The 25,031-nt window shown below is 41.7% G+C and overlaps 2 protein-coding genes across 6 annotated transcripts in view; one reads left to right on the top strand and one right to left on the bottom strand.

Moving 5' to 3' along the window:
- The window catches only part of LOC138526307 (parapinopsin-like), a 2,832,341-nt gene that overhangs the window by 2,800,510 nt on the left and 6,800 nt on the right, over positions 1-25,031 (top strand). The window lies entirely within an intron of this gene.
- Positions 6,888-25,031, bottom strand: part of ST6GAL2 (ST6 beta-galactoside alpha-2,6-sialyltransferase 2) — a 156,357-nt gene continuing 138,213 nt past the window's right edge. For all 5 annotated transcript variants that reach the window (XM_069636893.1, XM_069636894.1, XM_069636892.1 and 2 more), the window contains exon 6: positions 6,888-14,971. In XM_069636893.1, coding sequence (XP_069492994.1) covers positions 14,703-14,971 — 269 coding nt within the window. In that variant the 3' untranslated portion in view covers positions 6,888-14,702. The remainder of the gene's footprint in view (positions 14,972-25,031) is intronic.

Here is a 25,031-nt window from a genome sequence, read left to right as displayed (position 1 = left end):
CTCCACCACTGACACTAGGAGATTGGTTCTGTACAGTTCTAGACTGGATACTCACTCCTAGTTTTGGAATAGAATGGACCTCATCACAGATCTGGTCAGGTTTGGGCTGCGGTTCTCTCGCCACCGGACAGGTCTCAGGCCCTCTGGGTTCTGCTCACAGCAAGGCCTCTGGTCTGCTATCGGCACTGCACGGCGGTCTGGTCTGGTCTCTTGAACTGGATCTGATGGGTTCTGGATACAGCTCTGCTTTCTCCAGATCTCGGTTCTGGCACGGGGACCTGGGCTAGAAGCGAACAGCACAGCAAGGCTGTTGAATAGTTTGGTTAGGTTGCTGGATTCTAAGGCCTGCTGAGAAGAGTTCAGCTTTTGGGTTAGGCCCCTGGTTAAGGTTCTAGAGTCTGGTCTCTGAATCTATCTGGAATCTGGAGTCTCTGGAGTCTCTGGAGTCTCTGTCTGGATCTGGCAGAGCGCTTCGCAGGAATCGGTGAGTAGTGGAAAGAGAAGTGTGCCCCTGCCTGTCCAAAGCAGTCTCTTTTTATGTGTTTTCAAAGTGGGTGTGGAGGGTGACTCTTCATGCCCAACCCACTAAGGATTTGATAGGTTAGAGGATTCCCTGTGTCCTGACTGGAGAAAGGATTAGTGTGTCAGAGGGATGCTGTGTTTATGGTTTAGCTGTAATCCCTCCCCTTTGGTTTCCCATAGAAAATCAACAACCAGGTTTCCCAGATATACAAGTTGTTGAGAATACATGTACACACCATAGATTAATTAAGGTACATCCTTGTCCAACTCTGATTTTCCTAAGAGCTTTAGTTCAGAAATGACAACTTATTCACGATTTTGGTAGGTTTTGCAATATTGGTTTTGCACCAAATCTTACACAGACATACACACCCTCTCTGAGCATATTACTGTAAGTTGCTATGTTTCTAGCATAAACACTGCAGCTATAATATTAATAAATCCCGGGGTTTGGTGTCAGAACATCGTAAGGATTTCAGCTTAGTCTCAAACTGTGAGTGAATTTTTCATATTAAGACTCTCAAAGTTGTACATTTCTGTCAGCTTGGAACACTTTGTAAATTGCAATTTAATAAAACATATATTTGCTCTCAATTGAATTCACCCATTGGTTCATCTCCGCCCCCAGAAGCATGGCTCTGACTCAGAGGTCACATGTCTTGTTTCTCCCAGAGCAGTGTTGTTCAGGCACACCCAAATCAGCATATTCTATTCAATTGAAAGAGTCTATTGTCTTGTGATCCTGCCAGCATACCAGGGTGCCACTCTCCATCTGATTAACATGACCATGCAATATCCTGCCTTCTGGTGTAGAGGCCTGAGGTGTGAAGGGTTCTCATGGGAAAGCAAACCTTTTGAAGTCTGAACTGCATCAGGCTGCCTCCTAGTCAATTGCAACTTAGTTCCTTGTAAAATAAATATAACATTATAAACTTTAAAATAAGCAATATCTGTTTAAACCAAGTATTTTTCAACATGAAATCACTGGGTGGCACTCTTTATGGTATTTTGATGGAATTCTCTTGCTTGGCATATTTAGCTTCTGAAATACAGCTCTCCTGTCAGAATTTAGATCGCCAGCGTCTGTCGGAGGCGAGCAATGGTACTGCACCCATTTTGAAAGCGGTCTATTTTTTTTAAAAGGTGATTTTACTTTGATAGCATAGGATTCTTGCTAATATTGTACTGATTTGGATTCTTGCAGTAGAGTAATGTGGAACACCCCCCAAGAAGGTTGGATATTTTTGGTGGTTTTGTGAGCCATGATTTTAGCAATTTTTGACACCAAATAAAACAGATTTTTTAACAGCTCTATATTCCTTTGCACTGATTTTGCTCTGTGTGCAGCCAAAGGATGGGGTCTGGCAATGGTCTCCTTAACACTGACAGAGGCAAAAGTGGATGGTGGCATATCTGTCAGGTTTTCAGCTGCTTTCCAGTGGCCATTCTGATGTCTCTGCTACCAGCAATTCACAGCACTGTTGTAGGGCTTGGATGCGTGGGTGAAATATCCCACAACATATGGCACTAAACAGCTAGTCAATAGCATAAGTCATCCCTCATTTCTCCTTTCTCGACTAATGTTTTGGGGTGCAATCTTCTCCATATTTGAAATGAGTCATCATCCAATGCTGGGAATAGGTTGCACGCATTGTGTTTGTCTATCCACAAGATTGTATAGTTGCACCACACTCAACTAAAATGGCATCTTGTCCATAATATAACCACAAAAAGGCAATTTCTCAAAAGTAGTGCCAAAGCATACACCTGAATCACATATACATGAATTGTATTACATAATACAAAAATGCAAATCACATAAAAATCACCACAATTATATAAAAATTATTAAAAATGTTAAGATATACAATTTAGAAGTGTCCTAACTGCTAGCTAATGACATAAAAGGAGACCCTACCATCTAAAATAGGATTTGTTAAACTGATAACCTAGATCTCCGTCTATACAAATGTCAACATCAGAGATGCACCCGATATTTGGATATCGATATTACAACATGATCCTATTCACTCCTATACCCAACATGTTTCTGTGAACACACTACGTTTGACATTTTTCAGGGGTGGCGAAACACAATTGTATCTCAACATCTGAACCCTATACAAATGGAAAACCCATATGTGGGACAAAGGTTCTTCAACCAAATTCTTGACATGTATTCCCAGATTATCACACTATTCACTCCTTTAATACCAAACACTACAAGACAAAGCCAATATGCACACAATTACACATAAGCACTACTATACAACTGCTGGGTTACAATTTCCGACAATCACAATAAATGTGGCAATCCTAACCACACCTATTATCAAAGACCATACCTGTAATCTCTCAACATTCAGGATGGTCAAACGTCTTCAATACACTGGCACCATGAATAGGTTTACTCAACAGTGGGGGTCATCTAAATTCTACACAGTTCTCCATATCTCTGCAATCCAAGGCAACACCTCATTAAGTACTGTCCTTCATTTGTCAATAGGATGTGTCAAGGGCAGATTGTTGAACTCTCAACCTCCAATCCACCATGTGGTCAAAAATACCCTTCACCTATACACCACAGGCAGTAGCCTTACTCCCACAACCCATGTGTCCCAAACACCAGTGTATGCCTCTCGAAGAGTACATATGATGTGTGTTAATCAAATTGGGTAAGGGTATCTAGAATTTACTTTTAGGTCGGTGTCGTGTAGAGAGCCCAATGATCATTACTTTTGCCCGGCCTACCAGTAAAAAGAAATGCATATAGTTGATTGTGCACTTATGTAGAGTTAACTATATAAGTAGTCCTTTTACGGTACACTTATGGGTGAGCGTGTTGGGCCCATCTGTCGAGGACCAGAGAACACATTGAATACTTTGGGGGACCTGTGTTTTACAGTGGTGGATGCCAGTTTAATACCATAATGCATTATGGTACCTATGCAACACCCCAGTCTGAGTAGTACCCATGCATGTAGGGGGTGGTAGTAGTGGCCTGTTAGTTGTGCACGTACCAGAGCACAGTGAATCGTGAACATTGAAGAGTCCTTCCCCCAAGGTGGATGGAAGCCCATAAGCCATTCTATGTGTTGACTAATTACAGATGTTGCCTGAAATATCACAGGGTTTACGATATGCATATGCATGCACTTAATACTGAAATGTGTTATTCGGTTTTAAGGATATATCCTGTGGTGGCAACAGTCCCAGGGGTTAAATGTTTGGTAATAAGTGTGTGGCGGTGAGTACAGGCTGGAGCCAGGTTGCCATGGTACCATCAAGCAAGATCATAATCGGTCTTTGATGGCATTGGTACAATGAGATCCCCATTTTTGTATACATTCAGGAATGTGATGCATTGAGGCTGGTTGGATGTGTGTATCATCACATGGTGTACGGGTCCCAAGGAGCACATGACTAAGATGTAGTTTTCAAGTCTTTGTCTTTCTAACCTCTTTCCCCCCCGTTTACTTATACTAGGAACTTAAACTATATCCAACCAGATGCATGGCTCGAATCGAGTCGCGCATTAGCTCACAGGAAAGAGACCGTTTACATTTCGGTACGGTACCTTTCCCTTTAGATCTTTTGCATAGTAAATCTCTCCACGATTAACTTACATCTGGGTGTATCTTTCTCTTTGTTAGTGTTTTCAGTTCACACAGCAACCGCTGACGCCATCTTCTGGCTCTGACAGGCATTTGCAGTACTTTCCTGTTTCTCTATCTGATCACACGCAAGGTAAATCATGGCACGTTAGCAGCCTTTTCGTTAAGTGTCTGGAAACAACCCCACTAGAAAGCTCCCCAGATAAGGAGGACTCATGGCTTGCTATTTCTTCCTACTTTCTATAGAATTCAGCATGCAACAGGTGATAGTACGATACAATGTGATTCCCCACCTACATTGAGGGTATTGCGTCTTTTTCTCTTCTTCCTTAAACACGCAGATGACAGCTAACAGTTCTTTCTTCTTTACTCTCAATCTCTTTTCTATCTCCTTTGTGCTAGAATTAACTTCTCCCTTGGTCATTGCTGGAAACACGCTCAGCTCGCCAGACAGAAAGAACAAACAACCACCAGGAGCTGACAGGGTTTTCTTCCCCAGAGTTCTCATTCCCTCTTGGCCGTTGTAGCCTTAGGAAGGGAAAGGGTTCACCAGGAGGCTTTTCATTTACTACAAGGTTGCGGCTTCAGAATCAGGATGGTGGATTCATGTTTTGTTGGGGATTCCAATAGTCAAACTGGTTTAAGTACAAAACAAGCTTTGCAGTATTGAAGATGCTTGACTATCCTGAATGTCAAGAGATTACAGGTGTGGTCTATGATAATTGATGTGGTTAGGATTGACACATTAATTGTGACGGTTTTGTATTGTAGTGTTGGGTACTAAAGCAGTGAAGATTGTGATAATCTGGCAATACGTGTCAAGAATTTGGTAGAAGAACCATTGTCCGCCTATATGAGTTTTCCATGTTTATGGGGTTAAGATGTTGAGGAAATAAAATTGCATTTCAACACCCCTGAAGAATGTCAAGCATAGTGCATTGATGACAGAAACATGTTGGGTATAGGCATTAATAGGATCACGTTGTAATATTGATATCCAAATATCAGGTGTATCGCTTATGTTGACATTTGTATAGACCACATTGTAATATCGATATCCAAATATCAAGTGCATCTCTGATGTTGACATTTGTATAGACAGATTAGGTTATCAGTTTAAATGTCCTATTTTTCATTGTAGGGTCTCCTTTTCTGTCATTAGCTAGTATTTTGCCAACTTCGAAATTGTCTATCTGAAAGTTGGTCATTCTTTAAATAATTGTGATGATTTGTATGCGATTTACATTTTTGAATTATGGAATAAAATTAGTTTTTTGTAATTTTGTTGTACGCTTTGACACTACTTGTGACAAATTAACTTTGTGTTTATATTGTCTAGATCACCCTATAAACAGGCATTGTCCCCACACTTTTCATAACTTCAGGTTACCTGATTTATTTAAAAATTCTTGTCCATACGCCCAAACCTTTAAGGATTGTTCTCGGTTCTTGAAGTCTTCATGTTTACTTTATGTTCTACATGTGTTGATGTCGACATTTCCTCCCTGAATAGGCAATCGTAAGAACTGCCCTTTCCACTTTTGTGACCAAATTCAAAGTACAAGAAGGGAAGAGCATGGTCATAGATGCATTTAGTTACTTACAGGGCCATTCCAACGACCACTTCAAAACAGATTACCATTGCAGAAAATGCTATTTATCTTCTCTACACTGGGCCTTGCAGTGGCAGTAACATGCCCCAATGTGGAGATTGCTGTACTGTAGTGCAACATCCTCCATTTGCAGTAGGAACCTAGCGTGTTTAGTATTATGTAAAGGAAGACAAATTAGTCACAAAATAATAATGATAAAAATGGCATGTAATAGATGGGCTTTTCGGAATTTATTAGGCTATGGGCGATCACAAGTGCCAATACATCATACTTCTAGCTTGAGCACCAAACTAATGGGACACAAGTTACGCCAAAGTCATGGCCTTCCATGGATGTCCACATTTGTTTTAATAATGCAGCGTACGTGTTTAGGATTTTGTTTTCTGAAGCCAATCTAAACACCCCCCAAAACAGCTACAGAACAGCTACCAGGAACACTCCTTGTGTGGCTCACTGGGATAAAATGCCCAGATAGGAATGTGTTCCTGTCGCACAAAGCAACTTGCTCGCCAGATGGCAATTGAAAACAAATACTTTACAAGAATAGATTTCGGCTGAGATTTTTTGTGCAGTGCTTTTCTTTTTGTGTTCTTTTGAGTTTGAAGTCTGGCAACATTGCGCGGAACATAAAGAGACAATAAATTGTTCGAAAGATGCATGAAACAAATTAGCAGTCGACCTGTTGTCCAGATGACACAGCAGAAGCCTGGGCAAAAATGTAACCACAATCCTTTTCGAAAATGAAGGCACTTGTGCATGCAAGTAGTGTCTGAATGGCTTTTGATTTTCTTCCAGTATTAAGTGTGGCTTTTTTACATTATCATATATATTTTTTTTTTATAAAATCACATTAACTCCTTGGTTACGTTATCAGTGTAAGACAGAAAAGAGATCATTTTGTATTAGTATATGAATCAACAGAGCGTAGTTAATCAATTTTGCAGTGTGCAGAACTGAGACAAAAGTTTTCAATAACCATAAACAGATATTCGGAAACCCATTCTGGTGCATTGCTCTTTTAATCTAGTGAGCAGAAAAATGGTGCAAAACACGCATGTTATATTTTCCCGCCTGGCGTACAAAAAAAAAAAAAAACTTGGTACATCATCAACAGCTTAGCAAAAATGACCCACATTCATTAAACGAAAACACGTTTTATTTACACAACAATCAAATCTGTACAGTTACATACACAAATATACAAAAACAAAATAGAAAATTGTTCAAAATGCATACAAATGATGTTCAAAAATGCGGCTTCTCAAAAAGGAGTCGTCTTTTAATCTGCTGGAGACATAAATGTTCATTTAGAAAATGATTGTACAAAAGATTCACCAAAACTTTTAAAAATGACATTGGCATCTGTCTCAATACATTAGGTAAAGCATTAAAATAGGGTACAGTACAAGGACGGCTTTTACAGCAACCAATGACACAATGAAAAATGTGACTCTTTCCGAATATCGATTTCTCATAACTAACCAGTTCACACTCGATGGCGACAATGCAACGTGTGAATGGTACAGTTTAACACATGTGTGCCTCTGTTAAAACCCAACTAAAAACCCCATTGAGAAATTCCAAAATAAGTCCATTAAAATGAATCATGCAGATCAGTCCTTCCTATTCAGGCAACATTTCCCTACAGATTACTTGACATATGGATAACCTTCGAATATGTAGCTTAGACATCCATGTCTGCACTATTTCAGTGCCTCTAAAATACAGGCACATTGTTTTTATGTGTCCCTCTGATCAATGCCGGCTTCTGTACTTACTCTTGTTTATAGAATACCCCTGCACTATGTGTTAGGGTCGGCGTGAAACTCGTATGTTAAGAGTTGTGTGCTTATTACGTTTGCCCAGTTAACTGTTGGCAAGACCTTAGAATGAACGTTGTATATGGGACCATTAACTATGCATTTCAAAGTCACCCAGAAGGCAGTTCAAGTCATGATGCATTTACCCACAAGCTATGCCTTCACGCATAACGTTCACAACACAATGTGTACTCGTCCACCACAATAGCAAAACTGCTGATAATTCATAATTTGTGAATACACACATTTTGTAGCAAGTCTAGGAAAAATAACTTCTGAAACAACATTGATCGATCAACTATGATAAATGTAAACTATTTCTACAAACAAACCTTTTCTGAGGCGCTAGCCTGAAATATACCTTTAGCAATATGGTCTAATTTTTCTAGTAGCTACCTTAAAAAAACAAATGATTGCACGATCAACAGGTGTTTGTTTTTCTCACCAATTTCCACTAGATTGCAGTTGAATGTCCCAAATCGGCAGCATTCTTTCAGTTAAAATAAAGTATAGGAATAATGGTAACATCAACACTTTAAAAAAAGAAATTGCTTTGGGGATTATGGAAGGAGTTCAGATTTATATATGTAGTTTCAAACGTTTTGATAAGAAAAGACGCTTTGTGCCAGGGGCACTGTGATGTAAAACAAAAAGGTGTCATTTTGCAGAAAATAGCCCAGAAAAAGTGTTCTACTTCCTCAAAGGGGCTTATTATGAGTTTGGTGGAAAGGAGTTTGTAATTCTACCATTTGACCACCACTCAGTCCTGTGATGTTACCACAGAATTATGAGTGGAAGGGCGGGGTAAATACCAATTTTTGGAATCCGTAGGACTCCTTGGTGATTTTGCCAGAATTACCGTTAGCGTCAATTCCACCTATTAAGTGGAAGACTTACCACCAGTATGATGGCAATTCCCTTAGCGCCAAATAACTGCCATTAGTGGATCTATCGCAACTTTAGCACACCACCACATTTGGAATAACTACTAAGATGCTTTAAACGTCTTAGCAGCTACTCAACACTTCAGAATTCACCCAGGCGTTTGTCTGGCTCTTTCTCGTTAGCCGAACGGAGCATGTGGGTTGATTTGAAAACGGGCCACTTCAATAATGTGATACGGGCATGTCACAGTGCACTGTTAAAATGCTCACTACTGCAGAAGCTTTAGAGCATGCGACTATGAAATACGCGGAACACCGACCATTTGCAATCGATTTTATACTTGGAAAAAAAAAAAAATTATATATATATATATATATAAATATATATATAAATATATAAAGCATGACATGCTTCCGCACCATGCATTTTGTTTCGTTTGCTAAAACAAATTCAACAGCTCCAATCCGGTTATTTGCACTTCATAAATAGGAATATATTCAAATACCCAAAACACTGCTCACAATTCTTACTTAATAGATTATTATGGCCCTGCATAAACACAGAACTCCAGCGCTTGCCCTTCGGCCCCCTCTCCCAGAATACCCCTGCCCACTGCACTTCGACTCCCCTTCCACCCCCCTCCCTCCCCTGGCACTTGCCGCCCTGGCCTCTACAGCACACCCCCACCCCACCCCCCTGCCTTCGAGGGGTCCCGCCACTACTCCACTTCTCCCTCCTACCCCGGCACTTATCCTCAAGCACTTGCACAGTAGGATTGCCACAAGGCCAATATAACTGTCTTTTTGGGTATTAATGCCCATGCTCCCCCCCCCACCCCATGGCGCCTTCTTGTCTTGCAGTGCCTGGAAACGCTTCTGTACAAATGCCCAATAAATAAAAATAAATGAAACTTTAAAAAGGTCAATACTAAATGTAAGTCTGAGGCATTCAAGTTTTTAAGAGGATTGAATGTACCGATGGCTTTTACGTGGGTGATCACATGACGGCTACATGCAGCCTGGCACTGCACTGTGAATGTACAGCAGGTTGATGCTTACAGCTGCCAAAAGTAGTCTATGTGCGCTGTGCACAAAAGAGAGCCTATTGGCAGTTCATTGCACACTCCAAACATGCAACGTTTTATAGGTTTACATGACAGCACGATATACTGGGAAACTACACTAACAGACTCATCAATAACATCACATCAAGTGTGAAGTGTGTACAAATACATTAGCTTTAGGATCTGCCGAGTCTCATGTTTCACGGTTCATGATTCCAGTGCTAACCAGAGTCTTCCGGCAACCCTCGTTTTTGCAAACAGCATCATCACAGTTATTGTGGTAATGGTAAAACAAAAAGGTGGCATTTCAAATATCTCCATTTTGATAATACCACCAGTGACTGCATATGATATTTATGGTGAATGCGAGTGGCTAATTCAATGCCGTACTTTCTATGAACCTCATGCCGTAAACATCCCATGCGCTCGCAACCAGCAATTATGTGGAATTTCCAAATTCTGCTTCTTTTTGCCAATGCCAGCATATTTGGAATGAGGCCATCTATCCTCTATGCGATCATCTCATCCATTCATCCATTCATCCATCCATCCATCGATCGATCGATCTCTAGTCGCTACCGAACACGAAATTACTTTGCTGCATTTCTGGAAGCTGGACAATTCTTTGGCACATAACTCAACTTCATAATACGTTTAAATAAACACAATTCCCTTCATGCCGGAGCTCCACTTTGTGGTACCAGTCAAATTGAAATTGGATAAATTAGCTACACATTGGTAATACCTATTGGAAATGTACCAAGGAGGTCTACATCACAGCCGCCGGTGCTTGTAGCAAGTAAAAATGGCAATGTGTGGTAAACTTGAAGCAAATCCTTTTGACAAACCGAAACCATTGTGCTTCTCTTGTTCGAATCATTGCCTGTAGTTCTGGAGGCGTAGTACAGTGGAGGCTTAAGTATCATTCTGATATTTCTAGTACTATAATCATGAATTTCAGATGTGTACACTCTGACAATATTATTTTCAAACAAATGTACATAAACATTCACGTACACAAGTATAATAGTAAACTTTTCCCAATATCACAACAAGGTATTGCAAACATAATACTATGCATACTATGGGTCGGGAGGATAGCTCATGGCAAGAAGACACCGAGCAACAGAGGTTCGATCCCCGGGTCTGCTCATAGAAACCTCTGGGTATTAAGTGTGTCATAAACAACATATCTCCATCCAATACCGAGTTTTGTTCACAGACATAGTACCATACTGAGGAGGGACCTTTTCATAATGCATTTGTAAGCAATACCGGGATTTACATATTGAGTAATGCGTGCAGCCCCTCATTGGAAGATGCCTTCTTTAGTGCAAATATCAAAAAGGTCTCACTGTGCATTAACCCATTTACAAAAGAAAAAGATGGGCGCCATGTAGGACCACAGGAAACAAGCCCTGCCTTCTTACCGGGGAGAGGCTGAGCATTCCAAAGGCATTATCAAGCCAGATATGTAAGGACTCTTCAGCCAACGTAGCGGTAAGCAAGTTGTGTTATCTTTCAATGTTAAAAACATAATTTGCTTACATTATTTTCAAACTACCAAGGCCTTCCTTCTGGGACTGCACCTAAATGTTGACCATTAGCAATAAGGTGTTTCTTTGGAGAAGAGCAGAGAACAGGGCTGAGACCAAGTGAAAGATTTTAAGACACTCACAATGAGGCCCTATACACTAGGGGTAAGAAACCAGGTAAGAGGCTTAGCTTTCTTTAAACTGGTGATGTTATGCCCAAGGAAACATGGACAACTACAGAGGCAAAGTTTGTTTCAGATTTGACCACCCGTAAATGTACACTTGGGGGGCAGATTTGAAACATGCCAAATAAAATCCATTCAGAAAAGACAAGCATTGATGATGTGTTGGGTACATTAACAGGCACTGAAGAAAAATAATTTGGAATACAAGGAAAATCTTTTATAGGTTGCAAGGACCCAGATTCGGGAATGCATTTCCTTATAAGTGGTGATAACTATGGCTTTTAAGGGACAGGATATTATACACTACTCTATGTGAAGCTCAAAGATAGGGATTCATGATTAAGATTTGACACGTGTTATTCTGTGGAATTATAGGAAAGTCTTACCTAGATCCAATTTCTACTGGGAACTACAGCAGAAACATGGACTATACATTTCTTGATGAGGCGTTGGCTAGAGCACAATGTAGCATCCTGAGAAACATGCATAGCATACACTCAGGGATCATAATTTAAACCAAAACAAAAAGCACAACACAAAATTCCAATCCCCCCAACACAGTTGAAAATAAAAATAAAAATAAAAAAAAAGCTGATCATATCTAATTGGTAGTTAATACACTACAACTTCAGCACCACAATAATGCAACACCATTAAGAAGAGAGCAAACGTCTTAGATAATCTCCGGTCAAATTCTTCAGGGGAGAAGACAATGTCATAAATTATTCATGTCTTTGGGGGCGAGGGTGAATACTCCCACAATGTTTTGTAAGCTATCTGGTCGCCCACTGGATTTAACAATTTTAGGTCATCTGGTCGACCACTGTATTCAACAATTTTATGAACACAGATTTGTTTTTTTCCTTAAACGGTTTGTGTGTTGCGGTAGAATAGGAGAACTACACAGAAAATAAACCATACAGCATCAATCCCTGATACAATGGAATTTGCACACAAAACCAGAGCATCATTACCACGGACCACCATTCAGATGCCGAAATACTGTGGGTCATACAGTGTGCATGCTCAAAGGAAGAGGTGGAACGATTGACAAGCTACTATCTTGTCAAGAATACGGGTAACCTCACATTTTGGTATAAATGTCCTGATTGAACGTTGGGAGCGAGAACGGACCCTCTTTTATCAGTAATTTGTATCTCACTTAATGTCAGACTTCTCCAGCTTCTGGACCAGGGATCAAGCCCATGTTGCGCGACACCTTGTTCCCCAAGGAGATTCCATTGCCTCTGAGCTACCCTCCTGCTCTATTGCCATTTAGTATGCATTTAAGACATCTTACAATACAGTTGGTAAGGGGCCCTCTTCAGTACCACAGCAGTTTGTTTAGTCTATGATGGATTCAAAGGGTATTTTCGTGAGTAACTACAAAAACATTACTTTCAGTTCACCAAGCAAGCATGTGCCTGAACTAGGCACTCTTCAATCTCAGAGACATCTGTGAACCAGCATGTGTTCTATAGAAGAGGGATGACTTGGCACTGCATTTATCTGCATGTGTTACTTTGTGCAACGAAAACAAAAACAAGTGAAGATTATGGTGTGCAATTAGATTTCATGTTTAAAATTGCGCTCTCATACAGATTTAAACAGTTGTGCTTTTCTTTCCATGAAGAGCGTAAAGGTTGAACTCTAAAACGGGAGACTCCGGTGGTAGTGTGCAGGCTTTTCTGCGGTGTTAATAGTGGCTTGAATTCCCATGCATGAATGAAGCCCAGAAATCATTAACCTAGTCTGACTTTTGGCTCTTGACTCTCAAAACTCAAAAGCTTTCTAGAAATCATTACACCGTAGATTTAAGAGTGGCTTGTTTTTAAGGTCATCAATTGGAATTCAACATTTAATATGACCAAAGCAGACAGTGCACAATATTAATCATCAGATTTCAGGTTATTAATAGAAATGTATTTCTGACCACCTATGTAGATGGTAAAAGATAACAATGAACACAACAAAAAAAATCAATGTTCCAGATTAGTAGAACATTGGATATGGGCAACATTACACAGAGAAGCCATGTTTGCATGTCCCTCATTTGCAAAATCAGATCAGGTCTATACATTTTTTTTTAAAATAAAAGTTTGAGAAGGGATCTATATTGCAACAAAAATGTGCTAGGGACAAAAGCATAATTTCTGTAAATTCATTATATGAATCTAATATTGATATTTTGTGATTAATGCTGGCATTCTTCGTTTACCAATTGCTAATGGACGGCTTTATTTTCATAGAGTTTATTAAACTTAATACCCAAGATCGGGATTTAATATGATTGCATAAGACTACAGGCCTCCTTGCATGAACTACCTTGCTAGTTTAAATGGATATTGAAAGATTGGTCAAGATTGAAACGCGCTGACCTGTGTAGATGGGCCGCCATGTGTGCGATACATTTCAATGAAAACGCCCCAGAAGGAAGTTGGTCATAACATATTTACATGCACTCGATACTGGATTCCTCCCACACCTAACCACTAAATCAAAGTTGTATTTTTACTCAATATAACGGTACGCGATCCATCAACCTCATAAAGAGGAAGAGCTCGGTCAATCCGGTTTTAAAACAATAAAAAATAAATCTGCAGATCACACACGTCAAATGAGAGCTCCTAACTTGCTAAGCTATATGAGCAGCTGTTATTCACCACTGTTGAATTCATGTGTTACTGAATCCTTTGTGGGTGTCAGATGAGTTGTTTTGAACCCGTGAACATCCCATGCCACTTTTAACCTCATGGTTTGGGCAAAGCCATCCCTAGTGGCAGTAAAAAGTAAATTATGGATTTACTTTAATTTTATAAACAGTATGATCACTTATTTTAATACTTCCATCTGTTTAGAACATCAAATATGCAGATTTTGTATATTGTAGGTTTGTAGTGGACATATGCTTCAGACAGGTCTAAATGTATGTATGTGCTCTGTGTCATCTGTCAGCCATTAAAGTACAAAACAAATTACAAGAAAAGTAGTCCCCATTATAAATTATGGGAGGTGTGGATTTCTGGCTGTGTACCAATGGCTATTCCTAAGGTTTGCCACCACCCCCCCCACTTGACAAAAATACACACATTTCTTGACAAGTCACGCATCACAATTCAGAATATCATTTAATTAAAAAAAGTCTGCAACCTGGCACATGTGGAGTAGCAAAATGTGAAAAATGTTCCCACATGGCAGGTTTAGATTAAAAAACAAGTAATCATTTTGCCTAAATACACAGTAATACCTGCACAGTTCACAAGCTAAGTAGGTTTAACCTGCCCATCTGCACAAGCAGAAATAAATAAATGGCTTGGAAAGATAAAAAAACTTCTCATGCCTGCTACTTACAGTAATTACAGTTTAAAGACCCCAAATGGTCCAAAGCATGCCTTCAAGTATTTTTTGTTGCTTACAGTACAACAGTAGTATCTTATTGCACATTGTTCAAGAGCAAATCCCCAACTAGGTCCTTCGAAAGTGATTTTTGCCAAGGCAGTCCATTGAATTGAATCCAGGCAAAATGACTTTCCCTTTGCGGTGCAGATCGTCCTCCAGCCCCCGGTTCATTCTCTGCACCAAGAGTTTCTCATACAACAGTGGATGGTAGGCTCCCAAGGTGCAGGCGGCGTCGTAGTACTGCTCGTGGTAGTGGCAGAGGTCTGTCTGCCGCACAGACGGGATGTACTCGTACACGTGCACCTCACTGCACATGGACATCATGATGAGGATGCCTGAGATTCAACACAGAAAACACACACGTCAGGACCTCGTCGAAACACGTTTACCTTTCTACGCATAAGACACTGTAGAGCAATGCTTTGCATCATCATCATTCCCATGTTAAGATCTCAAAGAAAACACCAGAAGAAAAGCCTAGCTATGTCCAGAGAGCATTACAACAAAGTTGAGCGGAAGTCGCATTGAGGGTAGTTATTGAACAAACGAAGGCCTCCTCACGTTAAAATGGTGCCCCAATCTCTTGTGATGGGGTCATGATTGTTTTTAGTGCCAATATGGCACTGCCGTGAGGCTTCATCTCGGCCACCGATCAGCTACTTTTTGTAGTATTGTTCTTGAGCTTTATATATTGTAGTTTAATGGTGGTTTGTTGGTGCATTTTGGTTTCACATTTTGTGCTGCCAGAAGCCGCCTTGTTGTACATTTTAACTAGCTACACAGTCAGCAAGACCTTTATGCAGGGTATTCATGTAATATGGTTAGTTCTAGTACAGTATTTTTCAAATACTTTTAACCCCTTAACTGCCATGGTCCCAACCCTGTAACCCCCAGTGCCAAGGCCTTTTTTGGTGATTTCGGAAAGTCGCCATTCAATCCAATGTAACTTTTTTGTTACATGAGATATCTCAGCCAAATGTGGCCCCTTTTATTCCCACATGTAGGTGGTCGTACCGCCACCAAGGAATCCTAGTTTGCTGTAGGAAAATAACCAAAAAGAGAACATGGGTTTTTTCAGAAAATGCCAATAAAATGATGTACAAAGAAGCCTGTGTTTTTTTCCTTGTAAGAGCTAGGAACAAATGGTTTGCTGAGCTGAATTTGCCATTTTCCACCAGGCTTTCAAGAACAGGTTGAGTGGAAACCAAAAAAAAAATTTTGATATGGTTACCAGCCGTTTTGTGAGAGGTAGATGTTGGCCTTTTTTTCCAATAGGACATGCGTAGATGGATTGGAAGAGAAGGGTAGGAAAGCAGAATGGGAGGACAGAAAGGCATACATTTCTGAAAAGTAGACAAAATTCAAGGTTTAGGAAGGGGTGATTTGCGCAGGTTAGGCAACAACTTTGTGTGGAAAAATTCCATTGTTTGGGGAAAAATTGGGAAAGTGAAAAAAAAAAATTAAAAAAAAAAAAGTATGTGGTGGACATGGGTGGCCCGGTACGGCAATGGCTTCTGTGAATTTTGAGAAAAGCAATGCCCCGCTACATTCCCAACGCTTCCAGTTAGGAAATCACACATTTTTCATAATGTTTCACAAAACAAGCAAGACCACAAGCCAAAAACAGAGCCATGGTACACAGGTTTTTTTAGGCTTACAGGCTAAACTAACGTACTTAGCATGTAAGTAAAGAAAATAAATGTGGTGAGTAAGGGCATGCTTACATTTTTAAAAGAGCACAGGCAGACCTTTTGAAGGGTAGGTGACTTTTGCATGTTACAAAAGTGTATAGTGCCTAAAGCAGCGACTAAATGCAGGTCACATTTGGCAAATGAAAGGGTTGTATGACAAAGTGCAGCTTCAAATGGTCGAAAATGTTATGAAAACCACGCAAACACAAATGTCCCACCTTCTCGCATTCCTACAGGTATCATGACGAAAATGGTACCTCACATGTGTGGGTGCACCTACCTGGGAGCAAAGGAAAAAGGCTAAACCACTTGGAACCCCAAGTCTTACGGCAGTGCAAATTCTGAGGAATTTTGCCCTTGTGGACAACCTACAGATTTGGGCCTGCGGTGTCACAGCCACCAAGGAAAACAGGGAACTCCATACATTTCCAAAAAGAAGATGCACGTGGGAATCCACAGGTTCTGACTTGTGTGAATCACCCCACAATTTATTACCCACAATCCCCGGCAACGTCCCAAATTTTACAAAAAAACCCAACATTTTTAGAATTTTCCCTCTGCCCACCCACTGAAACACGCTGCCAACAACATATGGCCTACCTTCCTGCATTTCCACAGGTATCCCAACAAAAAGGGTACCGCACATGTGTGGGTGCATCTACCTGGGCACAAAGGGAAAAGGCTAAACCACTGGTAACCCTAAGTCTTTCGGCAGAGCAGATTGAGGAATTTTTCTCTTGTGGACAACCTACAGATTTGGGCCTGGGTTGTCGCAACCAGCAAGGAAAACAGGGAACCTCATGGATTTCCAAAAAGAAGACACCCGTGGGAATGCACAGAGGTCTGACTTGGGCAAATAGCCCCAGAATTGATTACCCACAATCCCTGGCAAAGTCCGAAATTTGGTGGAAAAAACAATTTTCAGATATTTTCCTCTGCCCACCCACCGAAAAATGCTGCCAACAACATATGTCCTACCTTCCAGCGTTCCCACAGGTGCCCCGACGAAAACGTTTTCTCACATGTGTGGAAGTACCTACTTGGGCGCAAAGACAAAATGCTTAACCACTGGTAACCTCCCAAAGGGTTTGGGGAGCCAACCTACAGATTGGGCCTAGGGTGTTGAAGCCACCAAGGAAAACAGGGAACCCTATGCATTTCTGAAAAGAAGACACTGGCGGGAATCAGAGGTCTGACTTGCGCAAATCACCCCACAATTTATTACCCACAAGACCCAGAAAAATCTGAAATTTGGTGACAAAAAAAAAGAAAAAATGTTCAGACATTTCCCTCTGCTTACCCACCAAAACATACAGTCAACACCACATGTCCTTCCTTCCTGTGTTCCCACAGGTGTACAAACGAAAATGATACCTCACATGTATGGGTGCACCTACCTGGTTGGAAAAGAAATAAAAAAAAAGTGTTGACCGTCCACAAGTTCTACAGCAGTCCCAAGAAGCCCCAGCAGGGTCCCCAACCTTTCTCGGAGGGAGAAGTTGCAATGCAGACCAGCTAGAGCTCCAGGATAGTCTGGGGTAATGTCCCTGGTCTTGGTGGGCTATCTCCCATATGGGGCAACCATCCCCAAGTGCAGCAGAGGTTCCAGGGAGCCCCGGCAGGGTCCCCCGCCCTTCCCAGAGGTAAATTCTGTAATGCATTACAGCCAGACCTCCAGGAGGATCGGGGGTAACGACCCTGGACTTGGTGGGCTGTCTCCCATATGGCGCGACCATCCCAAAGTACAGCGGCTGTCCCAGGGAGATCCTGCAGGGTCCCCATCCCTTCTAAGAGGAACATTCTGTAACGCAGCCGAGCCAGAGCTCTAGAAATCTGCCCCCAGGGAGGGCTACATGAGGTGCCCTCCCATCCACTTAGGGTGGCGGTGGGGAGCCAGCCCCCTTTCATCAATAAAAAAAGCCTGGTGGTTTAGTGTCGCAGATCGAGGATGAAAAAGGTGGGCGTGCATTACGCACGCCAACCTGAAACTGAAAGAAATTGAAGCCCCGGGCTGTGAAGAGGAACCTCCTCCTCACATAGCCCGGGGGTTGGATTTCAGTTTTGTGCACACAAACCGAAGTGCCAAAAAGGACCAGCTAGCTCGTCCGTCCGTGGCAACACAAATGTAATGTCAGGGACGGGATAGCTTGTCCTCAGCTCTTAAGAGGTTAATGAGCAATATCAAGGTTATAGGCAATTAGCACCTAGGGTGGGACCTTATGGGGCCTCCCAGCATATTGGTGAGTTAGGCAGGCAGGGTTTATCTTGTATTATTGCTTATGTTCCAAGCCTCCTGCGAAGTGTCCTCAGTCTCCCCTCCCAGGGGTAAGTCTTTGCTCAACCCACACCCTCTAACCAATGCCTAGTTACCACTTCCATCTCCCACACCCACTGAGACTCCACTTACCTGTGGCCTTGAAGGCTCCCAAAACTGCTGCAGTCCTGCCGCTCCCCCCCCAAATCAATGGCCGCCAGTGAAAGACAGAAGGGAAAACGTAGTTACTGTCTCCTTACATCTATGGTGGCCATTTTGTTATATAACAGCAACTGCACTACTACTCCAAATTAACACACAAAAAAATAAATAATTATATATATGTTTTGTTTACAGGGCCTGCAGTAGCAGCTCTGTAGTTATGGTTAGGTTGATCAACGCATAGGAAGAGCACTTTAGGCGGCTTATAACTTTGCCCCCCCGCCCCCCCTGAACGAATCCTCACAAAACTTTGCAAAGAAAAGTATATGGCCAGTCATATTGATCCTGCAAAGTGTGGTGAGGTTTCGTGAAGGGGGGAGGGTGGGAGGTTATGGGGGGGATCCCAAAATGTGTTTTTCCCCACAGACGCAATGGAAAAAAGAATATGCTCATGTCTAGAGCCCAAACCGCTGGACGGATGGACCCCAAATTTGCGTGGCAGCTTGGTGTCAAAAGCGTGCTTTAAAAAAAAAATTATAAATCTAGCCAGTAGTTAAAATGACCAAAAAGTAGGTTAAACATTTTTTAAAAAAGCTACGATATCTGGGTTCGGTCCGCAGACTCACTTGCCTGTTCGGTCCATGGCCAGGCCTCCGATTGGCCAAATAGTGATATACCTTGGTGGCTGAGGTACAGCCCGGTGGCCATGGACAGTGGCTAGATTCTCTAGAGCATGGCCTAAGGCCATGAGGCGGACAATCTGGCTACTGGCCATGGCCACGAGTGACCAGCAATAGAGTTAAAGTGGGCACATGGCCACCAGGCACCGGCTATGTGGTAACGTTTTTCAAAACTGGGATAGGTTTCAATGGGAAAATAAAATCTGCTTGTGGGCACAGGTTGAAGTGCTGGATGAGATTGCAGCAATATGCACCAGGAGGGTCAGCAAGAACATGAAAGCATGGTTTTGCAAATATGTTTATTTTGTATTGCGCACCAGACCCATGGGTATCAGGGCGCATTGGATAAGACAATTAACAGCTTAGTTACACATCAAAACAGATCATAAACATAGGAATTATTCAGGATAGAAGCAGTATATATCCTGAAGATGCAGATAAAACAATATGGAGTGAGAAAGACAGACATGGGCAGGTAGAGTATGCTACTTAGAGGACACTATCTAGGTTTAATGTAGAGGAGAGTAAGGGTAGCGAGGGCAAAGGCATTACTTGTCATGTCCTGTGTTTTATTTATTTTTAAAGTGGAACATAAGTACAGAACAGTGATATAATATTGGTCTCTGGCCAAAGGGCCTGGCTGTTAGCAAGGAGAAATGTGTATTGTAATTTGGTTATTGGGCGATGCGGCATGGCAGAATCGCTAGTTTTAAATGGGAAAAAAAAATTCTGATTGCGGTTACAGCCTGAAGTGGTGGAATAGATTACAACAAACCTGTCAAACGAGCATTAGCAAGGACCTGAAAACATATTTTTGGAAATATGTCATGTGTTTTCTTTCTCTAAAGTGTAAGAATGCAAGTTAAAAAAAAAAGTGAAATACATTTGGTGTCTGGATAGTGGGTCTGGCCCTCGGAAAACAGAAATGTGAACATGGATCTGCTTATTGGGGAATGTGGCATAGCTGAAGCCCATGCCCCGTGCATTTGGAGACTGGCCTTGGCTACATTATTAGGGTATAGTGTACACTGAGCTAGGATGCAGGGTGGATGATTTTGCTGGGGTCATTGTTGAGCTTTCTGCTGTAGGCAATTTAACAATAGTTTCCGTCCCCAGCATGCACTGCTGTCAATGAGAGACATTAAGTATGTGTTGCAAAAAATATGTTTCTTAAAGGAGGTTTATAGTGCTTTCAGGTATATGATATGATATATGATAGGGCATTTATAACGCGCCTTTACACAAGTGTTTCATGGTGTGACAAGGCAAGGGAGGGGGAACAAGGGAAGACAGGGGAATAGTTATTCAAAAGAAGAATTATTAATAATTTACATACAGTCATGTAACACCATGAAACATTTTGACTTCTAAAAATCTATTAAATTGACAGAAAACTATTTGTTGAAGGGATGTTACGGTAAAGATGCATCCCAACCCTGGGCCTCCTATGCTCCAGTAGTTAGCCAGTGGCATCCTACCTTGGCATTTCCCTCCTGGGTTCTCATAAGCACTTGCCTATTCATACTGCCCCTGCGATGTATGCACTTCTCTCCATAACGTCCCTTTAACAATGTTTTTTCAGTATATAGGTTAGTACCGGTAAAGCATGCTGGGATGCGAATAGCTATAAACTTCAGAGGGTGGGAATAACGGGTTAAGTAATGGTGCAGAGGATCACCTTATAACCTGGGCCCCAGTACATTAATGCCTGTTTTGGGGTTCACTGTTTAATTCAATTCCTTGAAGCAGACAAAATTGCCATGTAAAAAGGCAGGGTTTTGCGTTGATTTGAAAGGAGGTGTAGACTTGGTGTGGATGATCTAGGGCAGAGATCATTGAATTTCTTTTCTTCAATACTGTACAAACAATGATAATGAACAAAGACCCAGGCATATGCATCATCCCAGAGTGCAGCACAGTGATTCAGTGAGTGAATGCATTCTTAGACGCAATATTGCTAGTCCATATGTATTTTATCCATGCCAAATGAGGGTCAAGAAGTTCAGGAGGGGCATGGGAGTTGCAAAGATGGTGGACAGGTAAAAATGTAATCCTGGCCTCCAAACGTTTCTCTGTTTAATCACCAAGAGGAACCATCATGTCCAACTAGAGACAAGCCCATATCTAAAAATGATATTTCTCCCCAGAAAGCGGTTGTAGAATCAATCACCTTTTTTATTTATGATGTAGTGTATACATCTACAACTGGGACTGTATAGCATCAAGCAAAGGCACACAGACACTGCAAAGATAGAACTGACACAGCTGTCTCTACCATCCCCTGGGATAACTGTAGGACTCTTGCTATTTCAAACAGCAGGTCTATCAGCAGATTTTAGGCTCATTCGAACCTGTATCCAATAGTACAGCCTCATAACGGTTAAGGACAACAATTTGTTTACTTTACCTTTACTCTTGCGAAACATTATTCACCAGTGAGAAAGCCGGTACAGGAAGACTAGCCGTCCAAAGAAGGAATGGTGTGGTGGACCTATCCAAGTTGGCACTGACCTGAAAGCATGGAAATGGCTTCTCGATTTTGCAAAGCTGCACAACCTCAGTTTATTGCCCAATTTCTGGCCACACACTGAAATCCAATAGCTGTACAATGGCATCAGGAAAAAGAATAAAGCATCTCCTTGGAGATTGTCCATTTTGCTTCAACATAATAGTGGGCTAAACATTCAGGCGGAAATGCCCTCCTCCAGCGATTGGGAAATAGCTTGTGCACTAATCATGCTAGCAAGTGTTAGGGGAGTTTTTCTAAATTCCACTTGGTGGTAAGAGGTCCCCAGCTCTTAGTATAAGTCTATACTACCCAAAAGATCTGGTAGAATGGCAAAGCAGCCTGGCTTATCTTATGAGGAGAATCTTAGCTGTAGGTAAGTACACTGAATCCAGTTGATACAATAGTCCAAAGAAACTCTTAAACACTGAAAGTTACAATAAAATATACATTTATTTTATATACACAAAGCAGGTAAGTAAATCCTCTATTAGTCTAACCAATGCTCATAGGAAATATAAACAATACCTTTTCAAGACTGCTTCAATAGTAGTTGCTTGCGCTTACAACTGTTACAGAAAATGACTGACAGTTCTACTGTTTAAACAGTAGTGCCGTACAATCGCATTTGTTACAGAGAAATTAGTTTCATTCATTTACAAAGTCACACATACAAAGTCTGTAGGGAGCAAAAGGAGGTTTAGTCAACACTTTTAGAATAACCGTACTTTCTAGTATAACTTTTTCTAGTAACACTTTCAAGGCTCCTAATGCTTTAGCAGTCCAAGCTCTATATAGTCAAGAGTTTATCAAAGTCAGTAAAGGATGGGGAAACATATCTTATGCAGCAGAAAAGGCCAAGTTCCACTTTAGTTACTTAAATAAAATACTTTAGCAAGATAACACATGATAGGGACCCTGCAAAGGACCCCCTAAAGGAGCACAAGCTGTTATGCCTGGGCCAAAGGTATGGGTGGGCACCCAAACACCTTGTAACGCACTTCAGTCACACTGGAGCGACTGTTCGGCTTCAGGTAAGTTCTACCTTGAGGCCCATGGTATCTTAGGTTAGATGAAGCAAATGAAGCTGGATTCTTTCCTTGGCAGGAGCGACAGATCCAGTCGCTGGATCCCTCAGTCTGGTGATGTAAGTAAGGACTCTGAATGGGATGTGTCAGCAGCAATTGCGAGAAAGGACCCTCAGCCAGTAGGTTCTTAGGTCTCCCACGTCGGTCTGTTTTGGGGCCTTTTTATCAACTCAAACACAGTACGGTTTTCGGCCAGTCGAGCTTTCTCAATTCTGCAGTTCTGCACTCTGGTGAGGGGACTAGGAGGAGTGGTATTGTGCCTCTGGAGGTCCAATTGGAGCTCACCAAAGTTCTAGGTGGATTCATCCATGCAACAAAGACATTGCACTAATAGGTACAAGGTCCCCTGGTATTTGTGGTATGCAGCCCTGGAAGGTCACATCACCTCTGGGAATGGCTCCAAATGCAGCTCGTCTTGGGGCTGGTTGGTCCCACCAACCAAAGGGAAGGAGTCATCCTCTTTGGAGCTCCTCTGTCAATAAGAATAAAGGGTCAGGGCAGCAGTGGTCGCTTTACGATTAGTGGAAGGGTCTGTAGGCATCTCTGGTCGTCTTCAGCTTCGAATCTTGTTCCAGTGGTAGACTTTTCTGCATCAGGAACCTCACCTTTTATTCTGATTTCCTATACACACACCTCTGCAAACTCTCCAGCAGTTTACAGAAAAGGGGAGGGTGGCTATCCAATCAGGATAGCCAGCCCCTAGTGGGAACTGGCTCCATTCAGGCACTCTAGCAGATAAAGGACAGGGGAGTGTTAAACTCCTCCCCTGCTTCCTGCATTCAGAAAAACTGGAGCCTTGGTAGGGACACCCAAGGGTTCCCAGCAAAGGCAAAACTCTGAAACAGACCTCTCCTTCCAGAATGGTAGAAGGGCTAACAAAAGACAACACAAGACAAGGCAAAAAAAGTAAAAATCCACCATTTTAGAACATAGATGACCCTTTTATGCACAACAAGGCTGTGAATACAGTCTGCAGTATGAAACAGCACACAAGTTGGTAGAATATGTCCACTGCCACCTTCACCTATAGGATTGTCACTGCAACCAAAAAGTCACAGGAGCAGAGAGAAGGGGATAATAGGTGTCCCTTTAGCACTCCACATATGGTGGTGTGTGCCAATATCTCTGTTTTTAGGGGTGGGTACAAAGTATCCCTCTATCCTTAAGAACTGTTAAAGAATATCAAAGGAGAACCCAAAAGGGTTCCCAGCAATACTGCACATAGGGTGATGTGTGCTGCTAAAGTGTAACACGGATGCCTTTTGGAGACATGGAGGAATGCAGACTCCAAAAGGTAAGTTAATACAGAGTTCCCAGAAATAGAGCAAATAAGAATGAACGAGGGGGGAAAAAGGCTCCCCTCATTCAGGAGGGAAAGAAAAAAGTCCAGAAGTCCAGCAAAAAGTGCTGGTGTTTCATTAGGAGAGGGGATCAAGCATACAACTGATACATCTCTCTAACAAGTGGTATTCAAATTGTGGTGGGGGGGCAAAGGATGACTGGGTGGAGGGCACATGGCTCTTCATAAATGGAGTATGGTGACTGCTTTCAATAGAAAATAGAAGCCGATATAGTATCTGCCCCCCCCCATCAACACCACTATTGATATGGGGTGGGTGGGGGGTTTGACAAAATAAATAAATAAATAAAAAAAAAATAGCTTTACTCAAGGGGACAGCTCAGCATAAAAACATTTGAATACCACTGCCCTAGACCTTTAGGTAGCGTTTGATAGCTTGGATTGAAATATTCGGACTAGTCCCCTAGGTTCAAACAGTTTGTCAGAAATGACATGAAAGACTTGCCCCTTTCATATCCCATGCATGGACCACCACAACATGTGGAATCCACCAAGCCTGCTCATTATCCCACATATTCTTAATCCTACATATATACTTTTCCTGGGCTCTGCAGTAAAGATGTATAACTACTGCTGTAGAGTGGCCAAGTAAAAAGTCCAGGCAGATTGCTGGAAGTCTGACGTGTACGGAAGCTGCATCGTGTCAAAGCAAAG

The sequence above is a fragment of the Ambystoma mexicanum genome, chromosome 7p (assembly GCF_040938575.1).
Source record: "Ambystoma mexicanum isolate Mex_15411 chromosome 7p, UKY_AmexF1_1, whole genome shotgun sequence".
Taxonomy (NCBI): Eukaryota; Metazoa; Chordata; class Amphibia; order Caudata; family Ambystomatidae; genus Ambystoma; species Ambystoma mexicanum.
This window is presented reverse-complemented; position numbering and strand designations above follow the sequence as displayed.